The sequence below is a fragment of the Erinaceus europaeus genome, chromosome 7, assembly GCF_950295315.1.
Source record: "Erinaceus europaeus chromosome 7, mEriEur2.1, whole genome shotgun sequence".
NCBI classification, from domain to species: Eukaryota; Metazoa; Chordata; class Mammalia; order Eulipotyphla; family Erinaceidae; genus Erinaceus; species Erinaceus europaeus.
This window is the reverse complement of record NC_080168.1, coordinates 52,166,593-52,187,766: the sequence shown is the minus strand read 5'-3', so window position 1 is coordinate 52,187,766 and position 21,174 is coordinate 52,166,593. Positions and strand designations below refer to the sequence as shown.

The 21,174-nt window shown below is 41.3% G+C and overlaps 1 protein-coding gene across 4 annotated transcripts in view; it reads left to right on the top strand.

Annotated features, from left to right (window-relative positions):
- GUCY2C (guanylate cyclase 2C) overlaps positions 1-17,911 on the top strand; it is a 104,215-nt gene extending 86,304 nt beyond the window's left edge. For all 4 annotated transcript variants that reach the window (XM_060194422.1, XM_060194420.1, XM_060194421.1 and 1 more), the window contains 5 exons: positions 3,181-3,355; positions 5,600-5,698; positions 11,952-12,046; positions 15,682-15,758; positions 17,280-17,911. In XM_060194422.1, the coding sequence (XP_060050405.1) occupies positions 3,181-3,355; positions 5,600-5,698; positions 11,952-12,046; positions 15,682-15,758; positions 17,280-17,454 (621 nt within the window). In that variant the 3' untranslated portion in view covers positions 17,455-17,911. The remainder of the gene's footprint in view (positions 1-3,180; positions 3,356-5,599; positions 5,699-11,951; positions 12,047-15,681; positions 15,759-17,279) is intronic.
- Positions 17,912-21,174: the final 3,263 nt, after the last annotated feature.

Sequence of the window (21,174 nt, the reverse complement as noted above, 5' to 3'; positions counted from 1 at the left end):
ATAGGAATCTGCTATTTCTGTTGTTTCTGGTATTTCTCAGATCTGCCCTCTAAGTTAATATTTACTGAGCAGGTGGTTGAATTGGAGATAAAAGTTAGGTGGAAAAAGGACCAGAAAGCTGGATCAGGGAAGAGAGTAGCTCCCTATATGGGAAAAGGGTATAAATATTATTGACTGTAAACCCCATTGATTTGATGTGGTCTGGGGCCCATATTCAGCTTTGGAGCCTATGGACCAGACTGCCCTGGACAGAAAACCCCACCAATGTGTCCTGGAGCTCCGCTTCCCCAGAGACCCACCCAACTAGGGAAAGAGAGAGGCAGGCTGGGAGTATGGATTGACCTGTCAACACCCATGTTCAATTACAGAAGCCAGACCTCCCACTTTCTGCATCCCACAATGACCTTGGGTCCATACTCCCAGAGGGTTAAAGAATAGGACAGCTGTTAGGGGAGGGGATGGGATGGGATATGGAGTTCTGGTGGTGGGAATTGTGTGGAGTTATACCCCCCTTATCCTATAGTTTTGCCAATGTTTCCTGTTTATAAATGAAAAAAAAAGTTAGGTGGAAGAGTAAGAATGGCCAGAGGTCAAAATAACCACATGAATTTACAAAGCAGTATAAAGAAGCAACATAAAACACATGGGGGGGCCAGGCAGTGGTACACTTGGTTGAGTGCACATGTCACAGTGCATGAAGACCTGGGTTCAAGCCCCTGGTACCCACCTGCAGGGGGAAAGCTTCACAAGTGGTGAAACAGGGCTGCAGGTGTCTCTGCCTCTCACCCTCTCTATCCCCCCCCCCTTTCCTCTTGCTTTCTGGCTGTCTCTATCCAATAAAGATTTTAAAAAAAACAGTAGGAATGAATTCTGAGTACTAAATTAGAGAAAATGGTATACTCAGCTCATCTCCAAAATATGGGTAGTGTTTACACTAATTTCAAATGAAGCATGGAAGACTCAGGAGGTGTAAGCAGAAAAGGGAACCTATCCATTGGCAATCTTTTATTGACTTGTTGAAATAGCCAGCATTATAATCACCATTCAAAAATTACTAGAGGAGAACATTCTGTTAATTCAGAATTGGATTAGAGTACAGTACTGATCAGTTTTAGGCTGAGTGTATGAGTCAAGAAAGCAAAGGAGAACTAAATTCCCACATTCTCTTACTGGAATAATAGCTTAGTTTATGTAACCTAGTAATTTTACCATTGGTACTCTTCATCCAAATCACACTTTATTCTTGTTTGACCTCATAAAATGTATTTAACTGCATCAAGCTTCAGTGTTATTTTAAAATGGGATGGTGATAATACCTAAGTCAATGGTTTGTTTTGAAGACTTTTAACAAATAAATAACATTCCTAAAACATTGTATCTTTTGATAAACTTTACAAGTCACTCATGTAACATTGTTTTATAATGTTATTGTCCCCCAAGAGGACTTCCTTTTTTTTCTTTTTGGACTTCCTTTTTAGTGATGTCTTAGCCCAAACCCTTAATCTTTGTAGTTCAGAAAACCATATTAGCAACAATTCTTGCTGAATAGGAAAGGTTTATGAGTTTTGTAGAGATAATCTGCAAAAAGTGATGTTAACCAACAAATGTAAATTATGGATTTATGATGCAAATAAAATATAAAGACAGACCATTTATCAAAGGACAGTATTTGTAGTATACCATTAATATAAATATACTATTTATAGGAAAAAGTGTTAGGAATCACCATGCCACAAAAAAATGTGTCATAGTTTGAAAGAATCTATAATTTTTGTCAAATTAGAAGAAAAAAAATCAAAAGTCCTTTGGTGTATTGCACCAAAGTAAAAGACTCTGGGGTAGGGGTGAGTATTTAGGTCCTGGAACATGATGGCAGTGGAAGACCTAGGTGGGGGTATGTTGTTTTTGACGGGCTAGGTTGTTTTCGCCGGGCTGGCTTCACGGGCAGGTAACAGACGACCAGGGACTCATAGTTGAGCTTTAGGCAGTATCTCTTTATTCATGCAGGACGCAGCACAATCTAAGACGAGCTAAGTTAAACTCAAAGTACAGTACAGTACTCTAAAACTCACAATACTGTCTTTATATATACTTCCCAAGTAGGGTGGAAACAAGATGTGACGACGTAGAGAGGGTGGAGAGAAAAGTAACTGGTGAAAATCAGAGTGTGACAAAGAGGGGATCAGGGTGTGACAAGGAGGGGGGGTGGAGCAAAAACATATCATGAAACAGTGGGGATTGAACCAATGCCCTGGAGGGAGGTGCTTGTTAACAGCGGTTATATAAATAGAATAGTGTTAAGCAGGGGGGATTTAAACCAAATGAAACAGAAGGGGTCTCATGCATACCAACAGGGGTAGAGTGTTATGCAGAAAACTAAGAAATGTTACACATGTCCCAACTATTGTATTTTTACTATTGATTATAAACCATTAATATTCCCAATAAAGAAGAAAAAATAAAATAAAAAGTGCTAAAGATAACTTCTGGTAATGAAAGATAAATGAAAATAAAAAGTGCTAAAGATAACTTCTGGTAACTATCTGGTTAATGATAACTTCTGGTAATTGTTACCCCATCTGGATGATTAATATTATTGTAAAGTACTTTCATATAAAGTCCTTTACAACTATTTTAACATCCATTTAACAAGATTATAAAAACTTTGAAAGTGGAATTACATAAAATGGGTCTTGAACTAGTTCTAGAAAGAGCATAGGGTGGGTGGTGGTGCACTGGGTTAAGTGCACATAGTATGAAGTTCAAGGACCTGCACAAGGATCCCAGTTCAAGTCCCCAGCTCCCCACCTGCTGAGGGGTCAACTCACAAGCAGTGAAGCAGGTCTGTAGGTGTCTTTCTCTCTCCCTTTCTAACTCTTCCTCCCGTCTTAATTTCTCTCTGTCCTATTCAATAAAAAAAAGGGGGAAAAATGGCCACCAGGAGCAGTGGATTTATAGTGCTAGCACCAAGCCCTAGTGATAACCCTGGAGGCAAAAAAAAAAAAAAAAAACAGAAAGGAAAAAAAAAAAGAAAGAAAAGAAAAAGGGAAAAAAGTGTAGGGTTGTGATTATGTTGAGTTCTTAAAAACTTTTGTGTTTGATATGTGTTAAATTACTTTTGTTGAATTTTCTTGTGCCTCTTGAAGTGGACAAGTCATTAAAGAGAAACTGTTTCCACAGGTAGAAACTATTGGTGATGCCTACATGGTGGCTAGTGGTTTGCCCAAGAGAAATGGCAATCGGCATGCCATAGACATTGCCAAAATGGCCTTGGATATTCTCAGTTTCATGGGGACCTTTGAACTAGAACATCTTCCTGGTCTCCCAGTGTGGATTCGCATTGGAGTGCATTCTGGTATGGAGTTGAATGTTACAACATAATGGGAATCATATATATCTCACTGTGTGCCAACTAAAAAAGAAAGGGACAAAGGGTCCTCAAATATGATCAGTTTTCACATGAGGTTTACTCTTGAATCTGTCTGCCAAATATGAGATCTTACTATACATTATAAACCCAATAGCTTTTAGAATGATAAACAGCAACCACATACAAAAAAGGAAGTTCCAGACTGCCTTTTCAAGTCACCATATTTCCTGTTTCATTTATGTCTTCCCATGTCCCCTCCTCCCCATCCCCAACTTCTCATTGTTCCACTAAAATATTATATTGTCCTAAGTGTATTTGATTATCCATAGTAGAAAAATATAGATATTTCAATTCACATAGTAACAGGACATTCATATCCTTGAACCTCCCTTAGTGGTAAATGGGACAGTTCAAAGACCATGAAAGATGCCCAGCTGAGGGCAGAGATTTGAGAACATGAATCATAAGTATTAGAGATAAATATAGTTGGAGAGGAATTCACACACTCTCTAGATTAATCCTTGTAGGCTCTAAGATAATAATAGTAGAGACATTTTTAGAATAATCACAGGACTCTCTGAATACTCACAATTTTGAAAGTTCACTGTTGAATAGTTTTAATTGTGTTAAATTAAATATCTTTATAATTTCTCACCACTGCTCCTTTTGCTGCCCTCCAAGTCCCAGAGAAAATACAGAGTACAGAAAATCTAAGTGGTCATGCCAGGCTTGTTGGGAAGGACAAAGTGACTACATTTGTAAAAGTCATCCTGTATCACACAGAACCTGACAGTAAATATTGACTGAGTAATGAACCTGTGAGCATCTCAAAGTAATTATAAATAGAAGTTTAAATGTGCTGTTCACATGCCTGTTTCATAGCCAGAAACAGCCAGGACCTTAAGCCATTCCCATAGTCAAATATCATAGATAACATGAGGGAAATTTCTGGGCATCTCCCTAGCTAGAAGCAGCATCACTGACTTTTCTCTGGCCCATTGAAATTACCATGCCTGCAGCAAGAGACAGGCAGCATGACCATGCTAGTGAGAATGGAGCTCTGGGGCTTGGCTCAGTCTCTGTCTGTGGCCTATTCAGTGTCTGAGCTAACCCCCCCTCCCCAGGTCCCATGTTCTACCACACTGGGTTGGAGTAGGTGTAACTGCTGGCACAGATAAATGCTATCAAGAAGCAAAAAGGTTGTAGTTAAATGTTAATAGTTGAAAGCAAGACATACTGTCTATTTTCCACCACTAGGTCCTTCCCAGTTTTATAGTCCATTTTTGAAAAGTGACTTGTTAGACATACCAGACCTAAGACAGAGATTTTTTTTTTCTTCTATTAGGGGATTAATGGTTTACAGGAGAAAGAGATCTTGATTGCTCTTTCCTGTCTATATTTTTTAGTACTTTTATTCAGTTGACTTTTTTTTTGTTTGTCTTGCATTATTTTGCATTAGGCTTCCCATAGAAAAGACTCAGTATTCCTTCACCCTATGATCATAAATATAGAATACTTGCAGGATAAAACTATTACATAAAGAAACTCAAATAGAATGAGATCCAATACACTGACTGGGAATGCAACTGTGACCTCTATCTGAAATATGACTTTGCAGTTTCTGGGTTCATCTTTAGCTTCTAAAATTTAGCATGTCCTTATGCCATAGACTTCCCCATCCTGCCACTATGTCTTGACACATAAAGTGTTCAGGAAATATTATTCCAAGTGTAGTCTTCCGGCTCTTCTATCATCATGCTATCAACTACAGAAATGCTACTGTAGTTAAAATGAAACTAGGAAAAACATGAGGCACTGAGACATGAGTGCACTCTGACCTCACTCTGTTCCAGCTACAGAGCTCAAAACTTTGGTTTGGCAGGTAAGTAAGCAGTGGGTTAGCCTTCATCCTTTCTTGGATGTTTCATTTAAAATATTAAAAAGTACTCCCCATGCATGCAGTCTGAATCCTGGATGCCTTCTTGTCTTGTGCAGATATATTGATTTGTTCTAGAGCAAAATATTTTCTGAAAGCATGCATTGCATAATGATGTTTCCCTTGCTGAAGGCATTCATTGAAAGCAAAAGTCAGGATTCATACCTCACATCCTCAGATGATTCTCCATAAAATAAAGGATTCACCATTGTGTCATGGGGAGCCACTATCTTACTTACCCTCACTCCACTCTGATTTCTGATGCTTCCATTCTTGCTTTCTGTCTTCTTCAGGACCCTGTGCTGCTGGAGTTGTGGGGATTAAGATGCCTCGCTATTGCCTATTTGGAGATACTGTCAACACAGCCTCAAGAATGGAATCCACTGGCCTCCGTAAGAAGGGAGATTGTTGTTCTTGGAGGTGGAAAAAAAAAAAGTATCTTCTAGCAGAGAATTGTAGAATGAAATGCATAATAAAGGAGACAGAAAGTGCCAGTGAGGTGAAAAATTGTGAATGTGAGCTTGTGTTGATCCAATTCTCAAAAGTACTCATTATGTGCAAAACTGACCTGGCAAATTAGAGGCACTAAGTGTAGTAGATGCTCAATACTGATGAGTGATAGTAATAAAATATATGCAAGCAAGAAAAAAACACTGGTAAGCATAGGTGGAACTTCCAAAAATACTAGTAGTGGAATGGTATTTTAATAGCCCACTAAAAACCGGATACTAGTTTGTATTAGAAAATCATGGTAAAAAGCAAAGAGTCAACTTGGGCCAAAATCCAAAATCTTAACTTTCCCAATCATTGTATAAATTGGGAGGGGGAGTTATCTCACTTTTCTAGGCATTAGAAAGTCAGAAATTGGGAGTTGGATGGTAGCACAGCGGGTTAAGCACACGTGGCGCAAAACGCAAGGACTGGCGTAAGGATCCCAGTTCGAGCCCCTGGATCCCCACCTGCAGGGGAGTCGCTTCACAGATGGTGAAGCAGGTATGCAGGTGTCTTTCTCTCCCCTTTTCTGTCTTCCCTTCCTCTCTCTATTTCTCTACAAGAAGAAAGAAAGGAAGGAAGGAAGGAAGGAAGGAAGGAAAGGAAGGAAGGAAGGAAGGAAGGAAGGAAGGAAGGAAGGAAGGAAGGAAGGAAGGAAGGAAGGAAGGAAGGAAGAAAATCAGAAATTTAAGTTGAAGATGGATACCAACCTTGCTCAAATGGTTTTTGGAAGGATTAGAGATGATGTGTGCTAAGTATTTAGTAAGCCTATGATCCATGGTAGGCATATATTTTGGGGTTGTTATACTTACTGTTGATGTGATCTGTGACACTAAGTGGAACAGCAGTAGACCTCATGAGTGGGAACATCCTCACTACTGATTTGTCAGAAAGGTTAATAACATTGTCACAGGAAGGTTATTTTTGAGAAAATGAAGACACTATAAACTCTCACCCAAGTTGTCACCTTGCTGTTGATACTTAAGCTACTTATTGGAACATTTACAGAGGGACCCAAAACCAACCTCTACCTTGCAACCATAGCACTGCTAGCTAAGTCCAAAACTGAGGCCACTCTGAAAAAGAGTGAGATTCTGTGGAGCACACCTGAGGCATACTCTCACTCAGGAGCAAAGCAAATATTGCCAGCTCCTTTTTCTTCTATCATGTAATAACATTTATCTCACTGATGATTTTTTTGTAAATGTATCTTTTTTTAAATTAGCTTTAATTATTTATTGGATAGAGATAGCCAGAAATAGAGAGGGAAGGGGAAGGCAGCGAGGGAGATAAACAGAGAGACATGTGCAGCCCTGCTTCACCATTTGTGAAGCTTTCCCCCTGCAGAAGCTTGAACCCAGGCCTTTACACACTGTAACATGTACACTCAACCAGGTGTGCCACCCCCCAGCTCCTCATGATGCATTTTTGATGAATTTTTAAGTGTCCTTAAACTAAACTATCTAAGTTGTCAAGAACATCTTAAATAAATGTTTCTTCTTCTAGCGTTTGCCCTTCTTCCGTAGCCAGTCAACAGCGTCAGGTTGAGCCTGATGTAAAGTTTTGAGACCTCCTTTGAATCTGGAGAGGTGGCAGTCGTTGACTATGTGGGTCATAGTCTGTCTGTAGCTGCAGGGGCAGTTTGGGTCGTCTCTGGCTCCCCAGCGATGGAACATAGCGGCACACCGGCCATGGCCTGTTCGATAGCGATTGAGGAGGGCCCAATCATAATGAGCTAGGTCAAAGCTGGATTGATGCTTGCAGGGGTCTGTGATGAGGTGTTTGTTCTTTACCTCAGCTGACTGCCAACTCTGTTTCCAAGAGACTGGAACAGAGAAGTTCAGTGTAGGCATAGGGGACCAGATTGGGTGACGAGACGTCAAGCGTTGGACAGGGTGGGCAAAGATATCCGCGTATATTGGCAGGTCCGGTCGAGCGTAGACGTGGGAAATGAACTTAGATGATGCCGCATCTCGACAAATATCAGGCGGGGCGATGTTGCTAAGAACTGGCCGCCATGGAACTGGGGTGGAACGGATGGTTCCAGAAATTATCCTCATGGAGGAATATAATTTGGAATCGACCCTGGATGCAGCACGCCAAGCCCGCTGGCAACAACTCACGGAAAGTCTGAACTTCACCCACTCAAGCAGGAAGGCCTGGAAGCTTCTTCACAGACTGGGTGCCGGTAGCCAACCCCCTCCCGTCTCCCATCCTCCCGTATCTCCAAACTCAGTGGCCAGTCATCTAACTCAAGTTGGACGTGCTAAGATCGACCCAGTCTGGAAAAGAGAAATTTCCCATGAGTGGGCATCCCACTTCCGGTTATCTTGTCCATCTCCAAAACTCTCTCCCTTTACACTGTCTGAACTGGAAGACGCTTTGAAGAGGGTTAAACCGGGAATAGCTGCTGACTATGATAACATCACCCCAGAACTCATTCTTTTTTTTTTTTTTTAATTTTTTATTTAAGAAAGGATTAGTGAACAAAAGCATAAGGTAGGAGGGGTACAACTCCACACAATTCCCAACACCCAATCCCCATAACCCACCCCCTCCCATGGTAGCTTTCCCATTCTCTATCCCTCTGGGAGCATGGACCCAGGGTCGTTGAGGATTGCAGAAGGTAGAAGGTCTGGCTTCTGTAATTGCTTCCCCGCTGAACATGGGCGTTGACTGGTCGGTCCATACCCCCAGTCTGCCTCTCTCTTTCCCTAGTAGGGTGTGACTCTGGGGAAGCTGAGCTCCAGGACACATTGGTGGGGTCTTCAATCCAGGGAAGCCTAGCCAGCATCCTGGTGGCATCTGGAACCTGGTGATTGAAAAGAGAGTTAACATATGAAGCCAAACAATTTGTTGAGCAATCATGGATCCCAAGCTTGGAATAGTGGAGAGGAAGTGTTAGGGAGGTACTCACTGCAAACTCTAGTGTAGTCCTGCTTTCAGGTATATATTTTGCAGTAGTTTATGGATACGTGTGCACATGAGCTCTCTCTCATAGAAACTGGTGTATATCTAGGTTATGGGACTTTGTTAGAAAGTGAACTACCTGAGATGAAATTAGAGTGTACTATTAAAGGAAAGGTCTCACCCGAGTAATGAAGCTGAAGGGTTGTCATTCCACACATGAAGTCTCTGGATACATTCTGAGGTGAAGCATGTTGAGGTAGCAGTCGTTGCTTTGGTTAGGTTGTGATCGGCAGATGCAATGTTATTTGGTTTGGATTGGGAGATGCATACGGGAAAGTGGGCCCTATCCAAGGGTTCCAGGACTGGGGGAAGTAGGGGCTCTATAGTGAAGATGTGAGGTTCCTGCTGTCTTAGGGTTCAAAAAGACAATCAATAGTTAATATTATCATCACATTATTTGTTAATTGGGTTAACTTTGAAAAGTCCCTTTGTTATGGCTTGCTGGACAGTACCCAGTATCTTGTATATAGCTGTGCTATTGGAAGCTTCTAATCTACTTGGTCTAGGCTTTTGAGAGAGTCCGCATATCAAATACATAGCCTATATATTAAAAAGATTCAGTTTGTCTTTTGAGAAACTTTGAGACATACAATTGATTTCCCCCTCTCATATTAATTAGCTACTGATTTATATGTCTACATTTTGCTAGGAGTGTACATAAACACCATTCCCACCACCAAAGGACTGTGACCCATCCCTCCCGCCCACTCCCACCCCCCACTGGCCCAGGAAGCTACATGCCTACCCCTCACCACTGGGTTTTTACTTTGGTGCCCTACTTACAATTTGATCAGGTCCTGCTTTTAGTTTCCCTTTCAGATCTTCTTAGTCAGCTTCTGTTGATGAGTGGGATCATCCCATACTCATCTTTATCTTTCTGACTTAGTTCACTTAACATAATTCCTTCTAGCTCTGTCCAAGATGGGTCAGAGAAGGTGGGTTCATTGTTCTTGATAGCTGCATGGTATTCCATTGTGTATATATACCACAGCTTTCTCAGCCACTCATCTGGTGTTGGGCACCTGGGTTGCTTCCAGGTTTTAGCTATTATGAATTATGCTGCTATGAACATAGGAGTACAGACCTCTTTTTGGTTGGGTGTTATGGACCAGAACTCATTCTTAACCTGGGTCCCGTGGCAAAGAAGTGGCTCGCTTCATTCCTGTCCCACATCTTGTAATCTGAGTCTATGCCCAAAGTTTGGCGTCATGCGAAGATTATAGCAGTTTTGAAACCAAAGAAAGACCCAACACTGGCCGCCAGCTATAGACCAATTTCTCTCCTCTCCGTGTGTTACAAACTCCTTGAGAGGCTGCTTTTGTCACGTATTTCTCATCTTACAGAGAAATTCCTATCACCCGCCCAAGCTGGTTTCCACCTGCGAACAAGCCCTGGCCCTCTCAACTTACGTTGAAAATGGATTCCAGAAGAAGTTAAAGACGGGTGCTGTCTTTGTTGATCTCACAGCAGCCTATGACACGGTCTGGCACCGTGGTCTCCTAGTCAAGATCTCAAGATGCCTGCCTCCATGGGTGACCAACACTATATCGTTTCTTCTCCAAAACAGAAGATTCCGGGTGCATCTGGGTGACAAGTCTAGCAGATGGAGACTTGTCTCAAGTGGCCTCCCCCAGGGCTCTGTTCTGGCTCCTACGCTATTTAATATTTACATCAATGACCTCCCAGAAACTTCTTCAAGGAAGTTCATCTACACCGATGACATCTGCTGTGCAACTCAGGCATCCAAGTTCGACATCCTCGAGGAAACACTCACGAAAGACATGTCTCTGATATCTGATTACTGTAAACAATGGCGACTAATCCCTAGCACTGCAAAAACGGTATCATCTGTTTTCCATCTACACCAGGCCTCGGCCTCGCGTGAGCTTAATGTGCAGCTTGGCAATACAAGAATCCAGCATGAAGCCCAGCCAGTCTATCTTGGCGTTACTCTCGATCGCACTCTGTCATTTCACGAACATCTCATAAAAACTGCAGCAAAGGTGGGCACGAGGAATAACATCATTGCAAGACTGGCCAGCTCCTCATGGGGCGCGAGCGCTTCCACACTACGATCATCATCTCTGGCATTATGCTATTCCACTGCAGAATACTGTACCCCAGTATGGTTCCTTAGCCCCCATGTCCACTTGGTCGATTCCAAATAAATTTTTGATTCAAGGAGAAACAAATCATTAGTTTGCAACTTAAAGAATTCCCTGGGTGAAGTCCTAATCTAAGACCTTATACATGGAAGGATAAGGGAGACTTTTTTTAAAAAATGAATCACTTCATTTCAGATTAGTAGGTGGCAGATTTAATAAAAAGGAAACTTAACAGGCTTGTCGTGAGCAACCAAAAGACAAACTTCCACACTCACCTTATCATCTTAAAAGTATAAGAAGTGTGTGGAGAAGGGGTTCAATGTATTAAGAGCACAGTATCTACATGCCTGAAGCCCCAGAGTTCCCAAGTTCAGTTCCTGGGACTGTCATAAGCCAGAGCTGAACAGTGTGTCTCGTCTCGAAGCATCTCTCTCCCCACGCCCATAAAAGTAAATAAATAGGGAGTCGGGTTGTAGCACAGCGGGTTAAGCGCAGGTGGCGCAAAGCACAAGGACCGGCATAAGGATCCTGGTTCGAACCCCGGCTCCCCACCTGCAGGGGAGTCGCTTCACAGGCGGTGAAGCAGGTCTGCAGGTGTCTATCTTTCTCTCCTCCTCTCTATCTTCCCCTGCTCTCTCCATTTCTCTCTGTCCTATCCAACAACAACAACAGCAATAATAACTACAACAATAAAAAACAACAAGGGCAACAAAAGGGAATAAATAAATAAAATTAAAAAAATATTTAAAAAATTTTTTTAAAAGTAAATAAATAATGTTCCTTAAAAAATTAAACTTTTTAAAAGCTTATACAGAGGCCTTAACTGGGTCTGGTTAGGCACACCATTCAGATGATCTCAACAGGCTATGTGCTTGAAAATGGCTCCCACCGTGGGACCACTGAGCAGAATATATATCTCAAGGACAGAGGAAGGAGGAAGAAACTTCCAATTGCCTGAAGTCAGCTTACCTGTCAACTGCCAGTTACTTCCTCTCAGTGACCTCCTCAACATAAATGAGGTTGTCTAGGAGATTTCAAAACAAGTGAGATTTTTCATTGATCTGCTTCTCATTTCCAGCCTTGAGAATCCATGTGAGTGGTTCTACAATAGCCATCCTGAAGAGAACTGAATGTCAGTTCCTGTATGAAGTAAGAGGAGAAACATACTTAAAGGTAAGAATCCACAGAGGCAATGGCCAGAAAAACACTCACAGACACATGTGGGCTACTTCCTTTGAAAATGGACTTGTAGTGATGGTGATGTTAAGTATGAAAATGAAGAAACTCCTAGGGGCCAGAGGTGGTGGTACACCTGGTTGAGTACATGTGTTATAATGCTATAATGTTATAAGGACCCATGTTAAAGTCCCCAGTCTCCATCTGCAGGGAGAAAGCTTCACAAGTGGTAAAGCAGAGATGCAGGTCTTGGTCTGTCTGTCTGTTTCTCTATCTACCCACCCCACCTTTCAATTTCTGACTCTATCCAGTAAATAGTAAATACATTAAAAAAAAATTTTTTTTTAAATCTCCTTCTGTGTTCCTTATCATGACCACCTACTGTCTGTAGTGGAAGGAACTACTTGTGAAGAATATGAACCCAGATCTTTCCTTTACTCCAAAGAGCCCTGTTAACATTTTGAATTATGACCACTGTGGTATAAAATGCTGTCACCATGTATTTACTGCACATGGGTTCAAGTTTTGTACTTGGTTTCTCCTCCCAACTCACAAGCTGTAGCCTGGTTCAGGTCTTATCTAACTTAGATCAAAGCCCTGTCTCCTCACAAACTTTTTCTCCCATCTTTTTATTTATTTTTATTATTGGATAGAGATGGAGAGAAATTGAGAGGGGAATGGGAGACAGAGAGGGAAAGATACAGAGAGACACCTGCAATGTTGCTTCACCACTCATGAAGCGTTCCCCCTGCAGGTGGGGACCAAGGGCTTGAACCTAGGTCTTTGCACACTGTAATGTGAGCACTTAACCAGGTGTGCCACCACCTGGCCCCTCCTCACAAATTTTTATTTCTCTTACTGAAAGATGTTATAGCCCTCTAAAGCCACCTCTCTCTTTTTTTAAATTTACTTATTTATTTATTTTGCCTCCAGGGTTATTGCTGGGTATTCGTAGTGCATGCACTATGAATTCTCTGCTTCTGGAGGCCACTTTTTTCCATTTTGTTGCCCTTCTTGTTACCCTTGTTGTTGTCATTATTATCGTTGTCATTGCTGTTGTTGTTGGATAGGACATAGAGAAACAGAGAGAGGAGGGGAGACAGAGGGGGGGGAGAAAGATAGGCACCTGCAGACCTGCTTCACCACCCATGAAGCAACCCCTCTGCAGGTGGGGAGCTCAAAGCAGGATCCTTCTGCGGATCTTTGTGTTTCATGCCATGTGCTCTTAACCCGCTGCACTACTGCCCGACCCCCTAAAGCCACCTCTCTTAACGGTTGCTTAACCCCTTTCCTGTTCAAGCTCTGGACCTAATAAATCTCTAAAGTAAAATCCTAGATTTCTGTCTCAGTATCATCTAGTCAGATAGCTGAATTCTCCACCAGGACTACCACTAAATTAAACTATCTGTGAAGTAGATAAGGAATAGGTAGTTCATTGTTTTAATATACTATAAGCCAGAGCTGAGCAGTGTTCTGGTAAAAAACAGACAAACAAAAAAACCCCTCTGTTTTAATATACTATATACTATACATGTGGATATATATGTATGCATATATATTATACACACATATATCACACTTAACATATTTGTCACACTTATATATTTTTATTGAGGTAACACATCATAACATGTTTCAGGTGTACATCATTATAAATCATTATCTATATGTATTACATTAAGTTCACTAAAAATCCAGGTCTGTCCTTCACCATGCAACAAATCCCTTTACCCAGTTTTCCCCACATTTCTGAAAGGGAGGCTGGACAACATATGTTCCACCTGAGGAAGATGGGTTCTGATATTGGGGCAGCTTGGAATGTTCCTACTCATGACCACAGAATGTGAGCTCAGATCTACAGGGATGCAGAGGTCATATAGGCTCCTAAGCTGAATATGGGACCCAGATCACATCAAATCGATGGAGTTTACAGTCAACAATATTTATTATTATTCCAATATTTATTATTATTCCCTTCCCCATATTTGGGAGCTACTCTCTTCCCTGATCCAGCTTTCTGGTCCTTTTGCCAGCCATGACATCATCTCCCCAGACAATGACTTGTATACACCTGCATGTAAGATGTCAGGCCCAGCCTATATTTTCTAAAATGGCCACTAGGAGTAGTGGAGTGAATGTGGAACCAAGTCTCAGAAACAATCCTGGTGAAAAATAACATAGCATAACACAGCAATAAAACAGTTTGTCTCCAGCAGCAATAGAGCTTCTGGTTGTTATGCTGTGGATGTGACTTGGGAGTGTTAGTACCCTAACAACATACTCACTTTCCAGTCTCCATAAATACATTTTCTGCACAGAATTTCTTCCTCCAAATACAAGTGGTTTATGAAGTACTGTAGTCTGAATAGTTGGTGAGCCACTCGTTTAAAAAACAAAACAAGAGGGTCGGGCAGTAGCGCAGTGGGTTAAGCCTACATGGCACGAAGTGCAAGGACCAGCACAGGGATCCCGGTTTGAGTCCCAGCCCCCCCACCTGCTGCGAGGTTGCTTCACAAGTGGTGAAGTAGGTCTGCAGGTGTCTGTCTTCCTCTCCTCTCTCAATTTCTCTCTGTCCTAGCCAACAACAATGACAGCAAAGACAACAATAATAATAACAACAACAATGACAAGGATAAACAACAAGGGCAACAAGGGGGAAAATTGCCTCCAGGAGCAGTGGATTCATAGTGCAGGCACCGAGCCCCAGCAATAACCCTGGAGGCAAAAAATACTAATAATACTAAAATAAAAAAATAAAAAACAAAACAACACACACAAAAAAACGGAGTGATTTTTTAATATGTAACCATTCAGTTTCCCTTTCAAATCCAAACTATCCATAAATAAGGTTTTCAATAAGTTTCCATTCATTATATACTTTCCAGACGGATCCAATAAACACTACTTAATGAGAATATGTGTGCCATGTTTGTTAAGTATACACAAGGTAGGGAAGCATGTGACAAAAGTTTTGTAGGAAATCTCTGCAGCAAAAAGAAATAGAGAAACAGTTTTAGTGGTGGGTGTGGTACAGGACAATACCCCTATTATCTGATAGTCTTGTAAACCACTATTGTTTCACTAATAAAAATTATAAAGAAAAAAGAGAAAAGTGTGGACAATTAAAATAGGTTGAATTTATCAGTTCAGCAAGATTGTAAATGACTGTTTTCCCATTTCATCTAAGTTTAAAGATTTATTTCATGAAACAGAGACAGAGAAAAAAGGGAAAGAGAGATCCCCGAGCAGCACTCAGGCATATGTGATGCTGGGGACTGAACCCAGAATCTCATGCTTGTAAGTCTAGAACTCTACTGCTACATCACCTCCCAGCCACTATTTCTCCCTTTATAATTTAGTATTCTTGTGATGTTGCTATAGTGATCTTTTGAAATGTGTTAGGGAAGAAAAAAATTTATCTGGTGATTAACAACAGTCTTATTTTTAAAAAAAAAAAACACTTGGAAACAAAGATCTGCCTAGTGACAGTGTAGATCCTATCTGGAATGTGTGCTGTGCAGAAATGTACGCAACATGGGAAGCAGTATCTCTTGGAACCATATTTGTATGAACTGAGGGCTAGCAGTGACTGATTTGTCTCATTCCACACTCACACTTTCTTGTATCACTAGGGAAGAGGAACTGAGACCACCTACTGGCTGACTGGAGTGAAGGACCAGGAGTACAACCTACCGACCCCTCCTACTGTGTAAGTTGCCATGTGTGGTGGGGAGTAACCTATAATGGGGACTTGGCTTTGGAAATTGTGCTACCTACAAGCCAGTGTGATTATTGACAAATGCCTTGCCAGTGGCAAGAATTTTTTGCTTCTGAGTCATCACATGGAGTTTATATTCTCTCTGAGGTGAGGAATAGAAAGTTTAGGACTACCTGGTTTCAGTTCTCCTAAATGTGACTTGAACAGCCATCTAAATGCACATTGGTTCCTACCATTAATCCCACCTTTATTTTGCTGTTGTTTTAATTTTTTATTTGTTATTAATAGTATGTTACAAGATTGTAAGATTACAATATATAGTTTCACACCATACCCACCACCAATGTTCTGTATCCCCACCCTTCTATCTCTCAAAGATAACCACCAGAGCTCTTAAAAGTCTTAGACAGTTTGTTTTGTTTTGGGCAAGTTCATGTTAATCATATCTCTAGATTCCATATATGAGTGCTTTTGACATGAGGGTTAACACTGGGGTTCAATGCCTGCATTATTCCACTGTTCTCAGTGATGATGTATTATTTATTTATTTATTTGACAGAGACAAAGAAATCTAAAGGGGGAGGGGTGAAAAAGACATAGAAAAAAAGGGAAAGACTTGCAGCACTGCTTCACCACTTGGGAAGCTTTTGCAGGTGGGGAACGAGGAGCTTAAACCCAAATTCTTATGCATTGTAATATGTGCACTCTACCAGGTGTGCCACTACCCAGTGCCTGATCACTCAATTTTATAGAGGATGAAAGAGAAATGGGGTGGGGGGAGAGAGAAAGAGAAATATATAGAGAGAAAGACACAGAAAAATATATATACTTGCAGCACTGCTTCACCACTTGTGAAGCTTCACACCTACAGATGGGTACCGGGGGCCTGAACCCAGATCCTCATGCATGGTAACATGTGTGTCATACTGGGTGAGCCACCACCCCTGACCTGAGAAACCCAATCTTCTGGACTCCTAGATGCTGGACCCAGACAGATGTCAAGCCTGAAGAGATGCTAAAGCCACTCAGACATTTTCTGGGTTCAGAGGAACTGGTCCCATCCTAAATGTTTCCCAAGAGCATTTCAACCCCTGTATCCATCTTAAGCCTTCAAATAAAATCCACACTTTTATGCATGTGTGAAGCAAACCAAGTTTTCAGAATACATGACAGGGGTCTTATATCCTCAAGACTACACTCCTTCCTTATGGTAGGATATAAAACCTAACAGAACCTCTACATTCTAGAAGCTGGTTGTTTTACTTTGAACTTGAAATATAATAATTTTCTGCTTGAAATTCATTGTTGTTTTTTTTTTCTACAACTGCACTGAGCAAGGGTCACAGTCTCTTAAGCTCATTAAAGGCAAGGAGCACTTTGTAGAATTCCTGCATTTAATATGGAGTAAGCTTTCAACAAGTGTTTAGTGAACTAAAATGATTATTCTGGAGTGAAGGAATGTTCTGTATGAATTACTGAAACATTCATTTCCCCTCCTCATTCTCTTTCCAGGGAGAATCAACAACGTTTGCAAGCTGAATTTTCAGACATGCTTGCCAACTCTTTACAGAAAAGACAGGCTGCTGGGATAAGAAATCGAAAACCAGCACGTGTCCCCAGCTATAAAAAAGGCACTCTGGAGTACTTGCAACTGAACACAACAGACAAAGAGAGTACCCAATTTTAAACTGACATGAAGGCTAGGACACAGACAAATATAGCACAGCTGGACTTAGGTAGTGGCCTCCGTGTCCTGAAAGCCTCTGTTTCCTGAGACCTCACTGGAGCACAGGAGACCAAGATGCATCTTAGCCCTGGCTAACCTGTCTGGACATAGATTTTCTTCTGTGAATTGGATATGTGTTCTCAGTACCGTAATCACCTTTTACTCTGGAGCTTCAGCTCAGCATTGTTTCTCTAGGACCTTCTACATGGGAAAGGGAATGACTGTGAGGTCTCAGAGTTGAGATTTTTTTGTATTTTCATTTATTTTGTTTTTTATTTACTGACTCCTGCCCCCCTTTCTTATTCATGATAGGTCTTTTGAACTGTCACAATTATATTTTAAGCAGCTTAATTCCATTAAATTATATGTAATATTTGCCATATTTTAGGCAAGAATAAAAGTGAAAAGTTTGAGTCTATTTATGTTTTCATTCTTTTTCTTGGCATATACTAGTCATCACTTTGGGTCTGCTGAAAAATTCAGTTTGCCTGCAATTTCACAGTGCGGGTGAAATTTCAAGCCAGCATTGTCACTGAGGGCTAGAACCCCTGACATACAGTGTTCTCTGCTGCAGACCAGGGGATTTTTGTGTGTGTGTGTCTAGCAATGGAAGAAAAAGGTAGGATGTGGGATAAAATAAAATCCTGTTAATCGGTAAAGACATAGCAAACTCCTACCCCTGATTCTACAACTAATCTCTTCATGCAGCTTTCTCATGGTGACTCACTTGCTTAAAACCTCTTAAGAAATGGCAAAAGTCAACTGGTGTTGAGTAAACCAAATACAGAGCAAGCAAGAACAGCCTTTAATACTCTGGAATTAATTCCAAAAACTAAAATGACTGTTCCAACCACTTCACTCTTCCTCCAGGCATTATCACAGAAGTCACATCAGAGATGAAGAAATTTGTCTTCCTCATACCCTAGAAAAGCAGAAATTTTAAAAGTAGTAAATAAAAAAATAGGTTGTCTTTAAGATGTAGCAAGAGTCCTTACTTGGAATCTGGAGGTTTATCATCTTTCAGTGCCTCCATGTGTTATATAAGGGAGACAACATGAGGTTGAGGCTGTGATATGAATATCCTTATTCATATTTAAACACACTAAGCATCTCCTTTATTCCAGGAACTGGACTTGGTATTGAAGGGATGGAGTTATGACCTCCAATAAGCTTTGACCCCTTTTTATGGCCACCAGGCTTTGGTACCTGCAGGACAAATCCACTGCTACCTGTGGCCATTCATTTTTCTTCTCCTTCTCCTCTTCCTCTTACTACTACTACTTCTCTTTTTTTTTTTCTTTCCTTTTTATTTGACAGGACAGAAAGAAATTCAGAGGGGGTGGGGTAGACAGAGAGACATTTGCACCACTGCTTTGCCACTCATGAAGCTTCCCCCATACAGTCGGAGACTCAGGTTTGAACTCAGCTTCTTGCACATGGGAATGTGTGTGTTCAACCTGGAGTGCCATCACCCATCCCCTAAATTTGTATTGTGTTTGGAAACCAAATAGTAGTCTTGACTGCAGGAAAATTTAAAAACTCTAAGGATGACTAGAAAAACTCAATCATCTTTAATGCTAATGTAGCACTGATAAAACAGTTTTTCCATTGAAGCCATCAGTTTTTGTCTTCTATTACAGCATCTACCTGGTTTCAGGATATATCTTTGTTGGGCAGTATGCCAGCTCCCCCTGGCTTCTGCTTAACCAAGCACTGGTATGCCTATATAGGGATTGGTTTGATCCCATTCAAAGCACCTACTTAAATCACTCTTACATTTACATAAAGCACCACACTCCCTCCAGGGCATTAGTGGTTTAGTGGTAAAATTCTCACCTGCTCCGCCCCCTCTCCTTGTCACACCCTGATCTTCCACCACTTTTCGCTCCACCCTCTCTATGTCACATCCTGTTTCCACCCTACTTGGAGAGTATAAAACAGCTGCTCTTCTGATTAAACACACTTGGAAATTGCTTTCTGGCTCCGAGAGTTCCAGAGTGTATCTCCTGCAAAGTTAGTGCTGCACGAGTTCCTGATCCCTCTCCCACGTAGCAGACTAGATCGGCTCCAGTTGAGTTCTCTCCAACCCAGAGAGCACTAGCTCAGGAAGAAGCACCCTCAGGCTATCCTGGCATATCTTCATGTTTAAGCTGATGTGTGATCTCAACCTGCACTGAATGTGGATATTTGGTTGCCAGGCTAGCGTCAGGGTGCCTCTTCCTGGGCGCATACTCTCTGAGTTGGAGAGAACGCAACCAAAGCCAGCCTGGGTTGCTACTCAGCGACTCGAGGGAGATGACTCAAGAACCAAACACATGGTGCAAGGCAATGCAATGTATTTATTGATCAGAGAGCCCAGGCTTTTTAAAGGGCAGACCCGGAAGTGGCAAGTCAGAAATGGAAATTGCTAGGAAAGGGCGGAGAAAGGCAAAAAGGGCTGGGAAGGTAGAAACTTCCTTAGCAACTGTTGCAAGGGTTTTAACTGGTAGGATTAATATTACCCTGCAGGCAGGGAGGGTCTCGAGGGTAGAAAGAAGATAGATCAAAGGAATGGAATGGGTGGGGATCTTTCAGGCAAAACAATGATTATGTAGATAGGCCATAGCATCAGGAATGCAGGGTGCTTTGTGAGGCTCCTCACAATTTCCTGACATTTGGTGACTGTGAAAACAGTGACTAAGAATGAAGTCCAATTAAGGGTCAACTTTCTACAGTGCTCTTTTCTAGCTGTAAGTTATTAATGTCTCTAAACTCCTGATGCTTCCACAGGAAATCACAAATTGAATATGCCAAGGAAATTCTCTCTCTCCATATATATGTGTGTGTGTGTGTGTGTGTGTTCAGTTCAAAAATAATTATCTATCCATGAATCTATGTGAAGGAAGTAATTCATTAAAAGAATAAATGAATTCAAGAAAAAAAGACAGGACATATTAGAATTAATTTTATGTCTTTGTGTATATGTTTATCTCTGTGTTTTTTTTTTTTCATAAGTACCATAAGTTTTCTCTTATGGTAGTGTTGGGGATTGAACCTGGGACTTCAGAGCTTCAGGCATGAAAGTCTTTTGCAGAACCATTATGCTACCTGTCCATCCCATATATTTTTTTCTTAAGAAATATCTGAGGTCTGACTTAAAAGTATTAAAGTACTGGGGTTAATGACAGCTCATCTGGGAGAGCAACTGCTTATCGTGTGTGCAGCCCAAGTTCAAGCCCCAGTACACCACATGGAAGTACTATGACACTAGAGGAGTCCTCTGTGCTGTGGTATCCCTCCCTCTCTCTGTCACTTCCTAAAAATATCTGAAAAATTCAGTAAGGGTTGGTAAAGTTCAGTAATGACATAACAAAGTATTAACATAAAAATCAACCATAAAAAGCACAAAAATTTATTTATTTATTTATTTTCCCCTTTTGTTGCCCTGGTTGTTTTATGATAGTTGAAGTTATTGTTATTGCTTCCATTGCTGTTGTTGTTGTTGTTGGATGGGACAGAGAAAAATGGAGAGAGGAGGAGAAGACAGAGAGGGGGAGAGAAAGACAGACACCTACAGACCTGCCTCACCACCTGTGAAGCGACTCCCCTGCAGGTGGGGAGCCTGGGGCTCAAACCTGGATTCTTACGCCGGTGCTTGTGCTTTGCGCCACATGCACTTAACCCATTGCGCTACCACCTGAC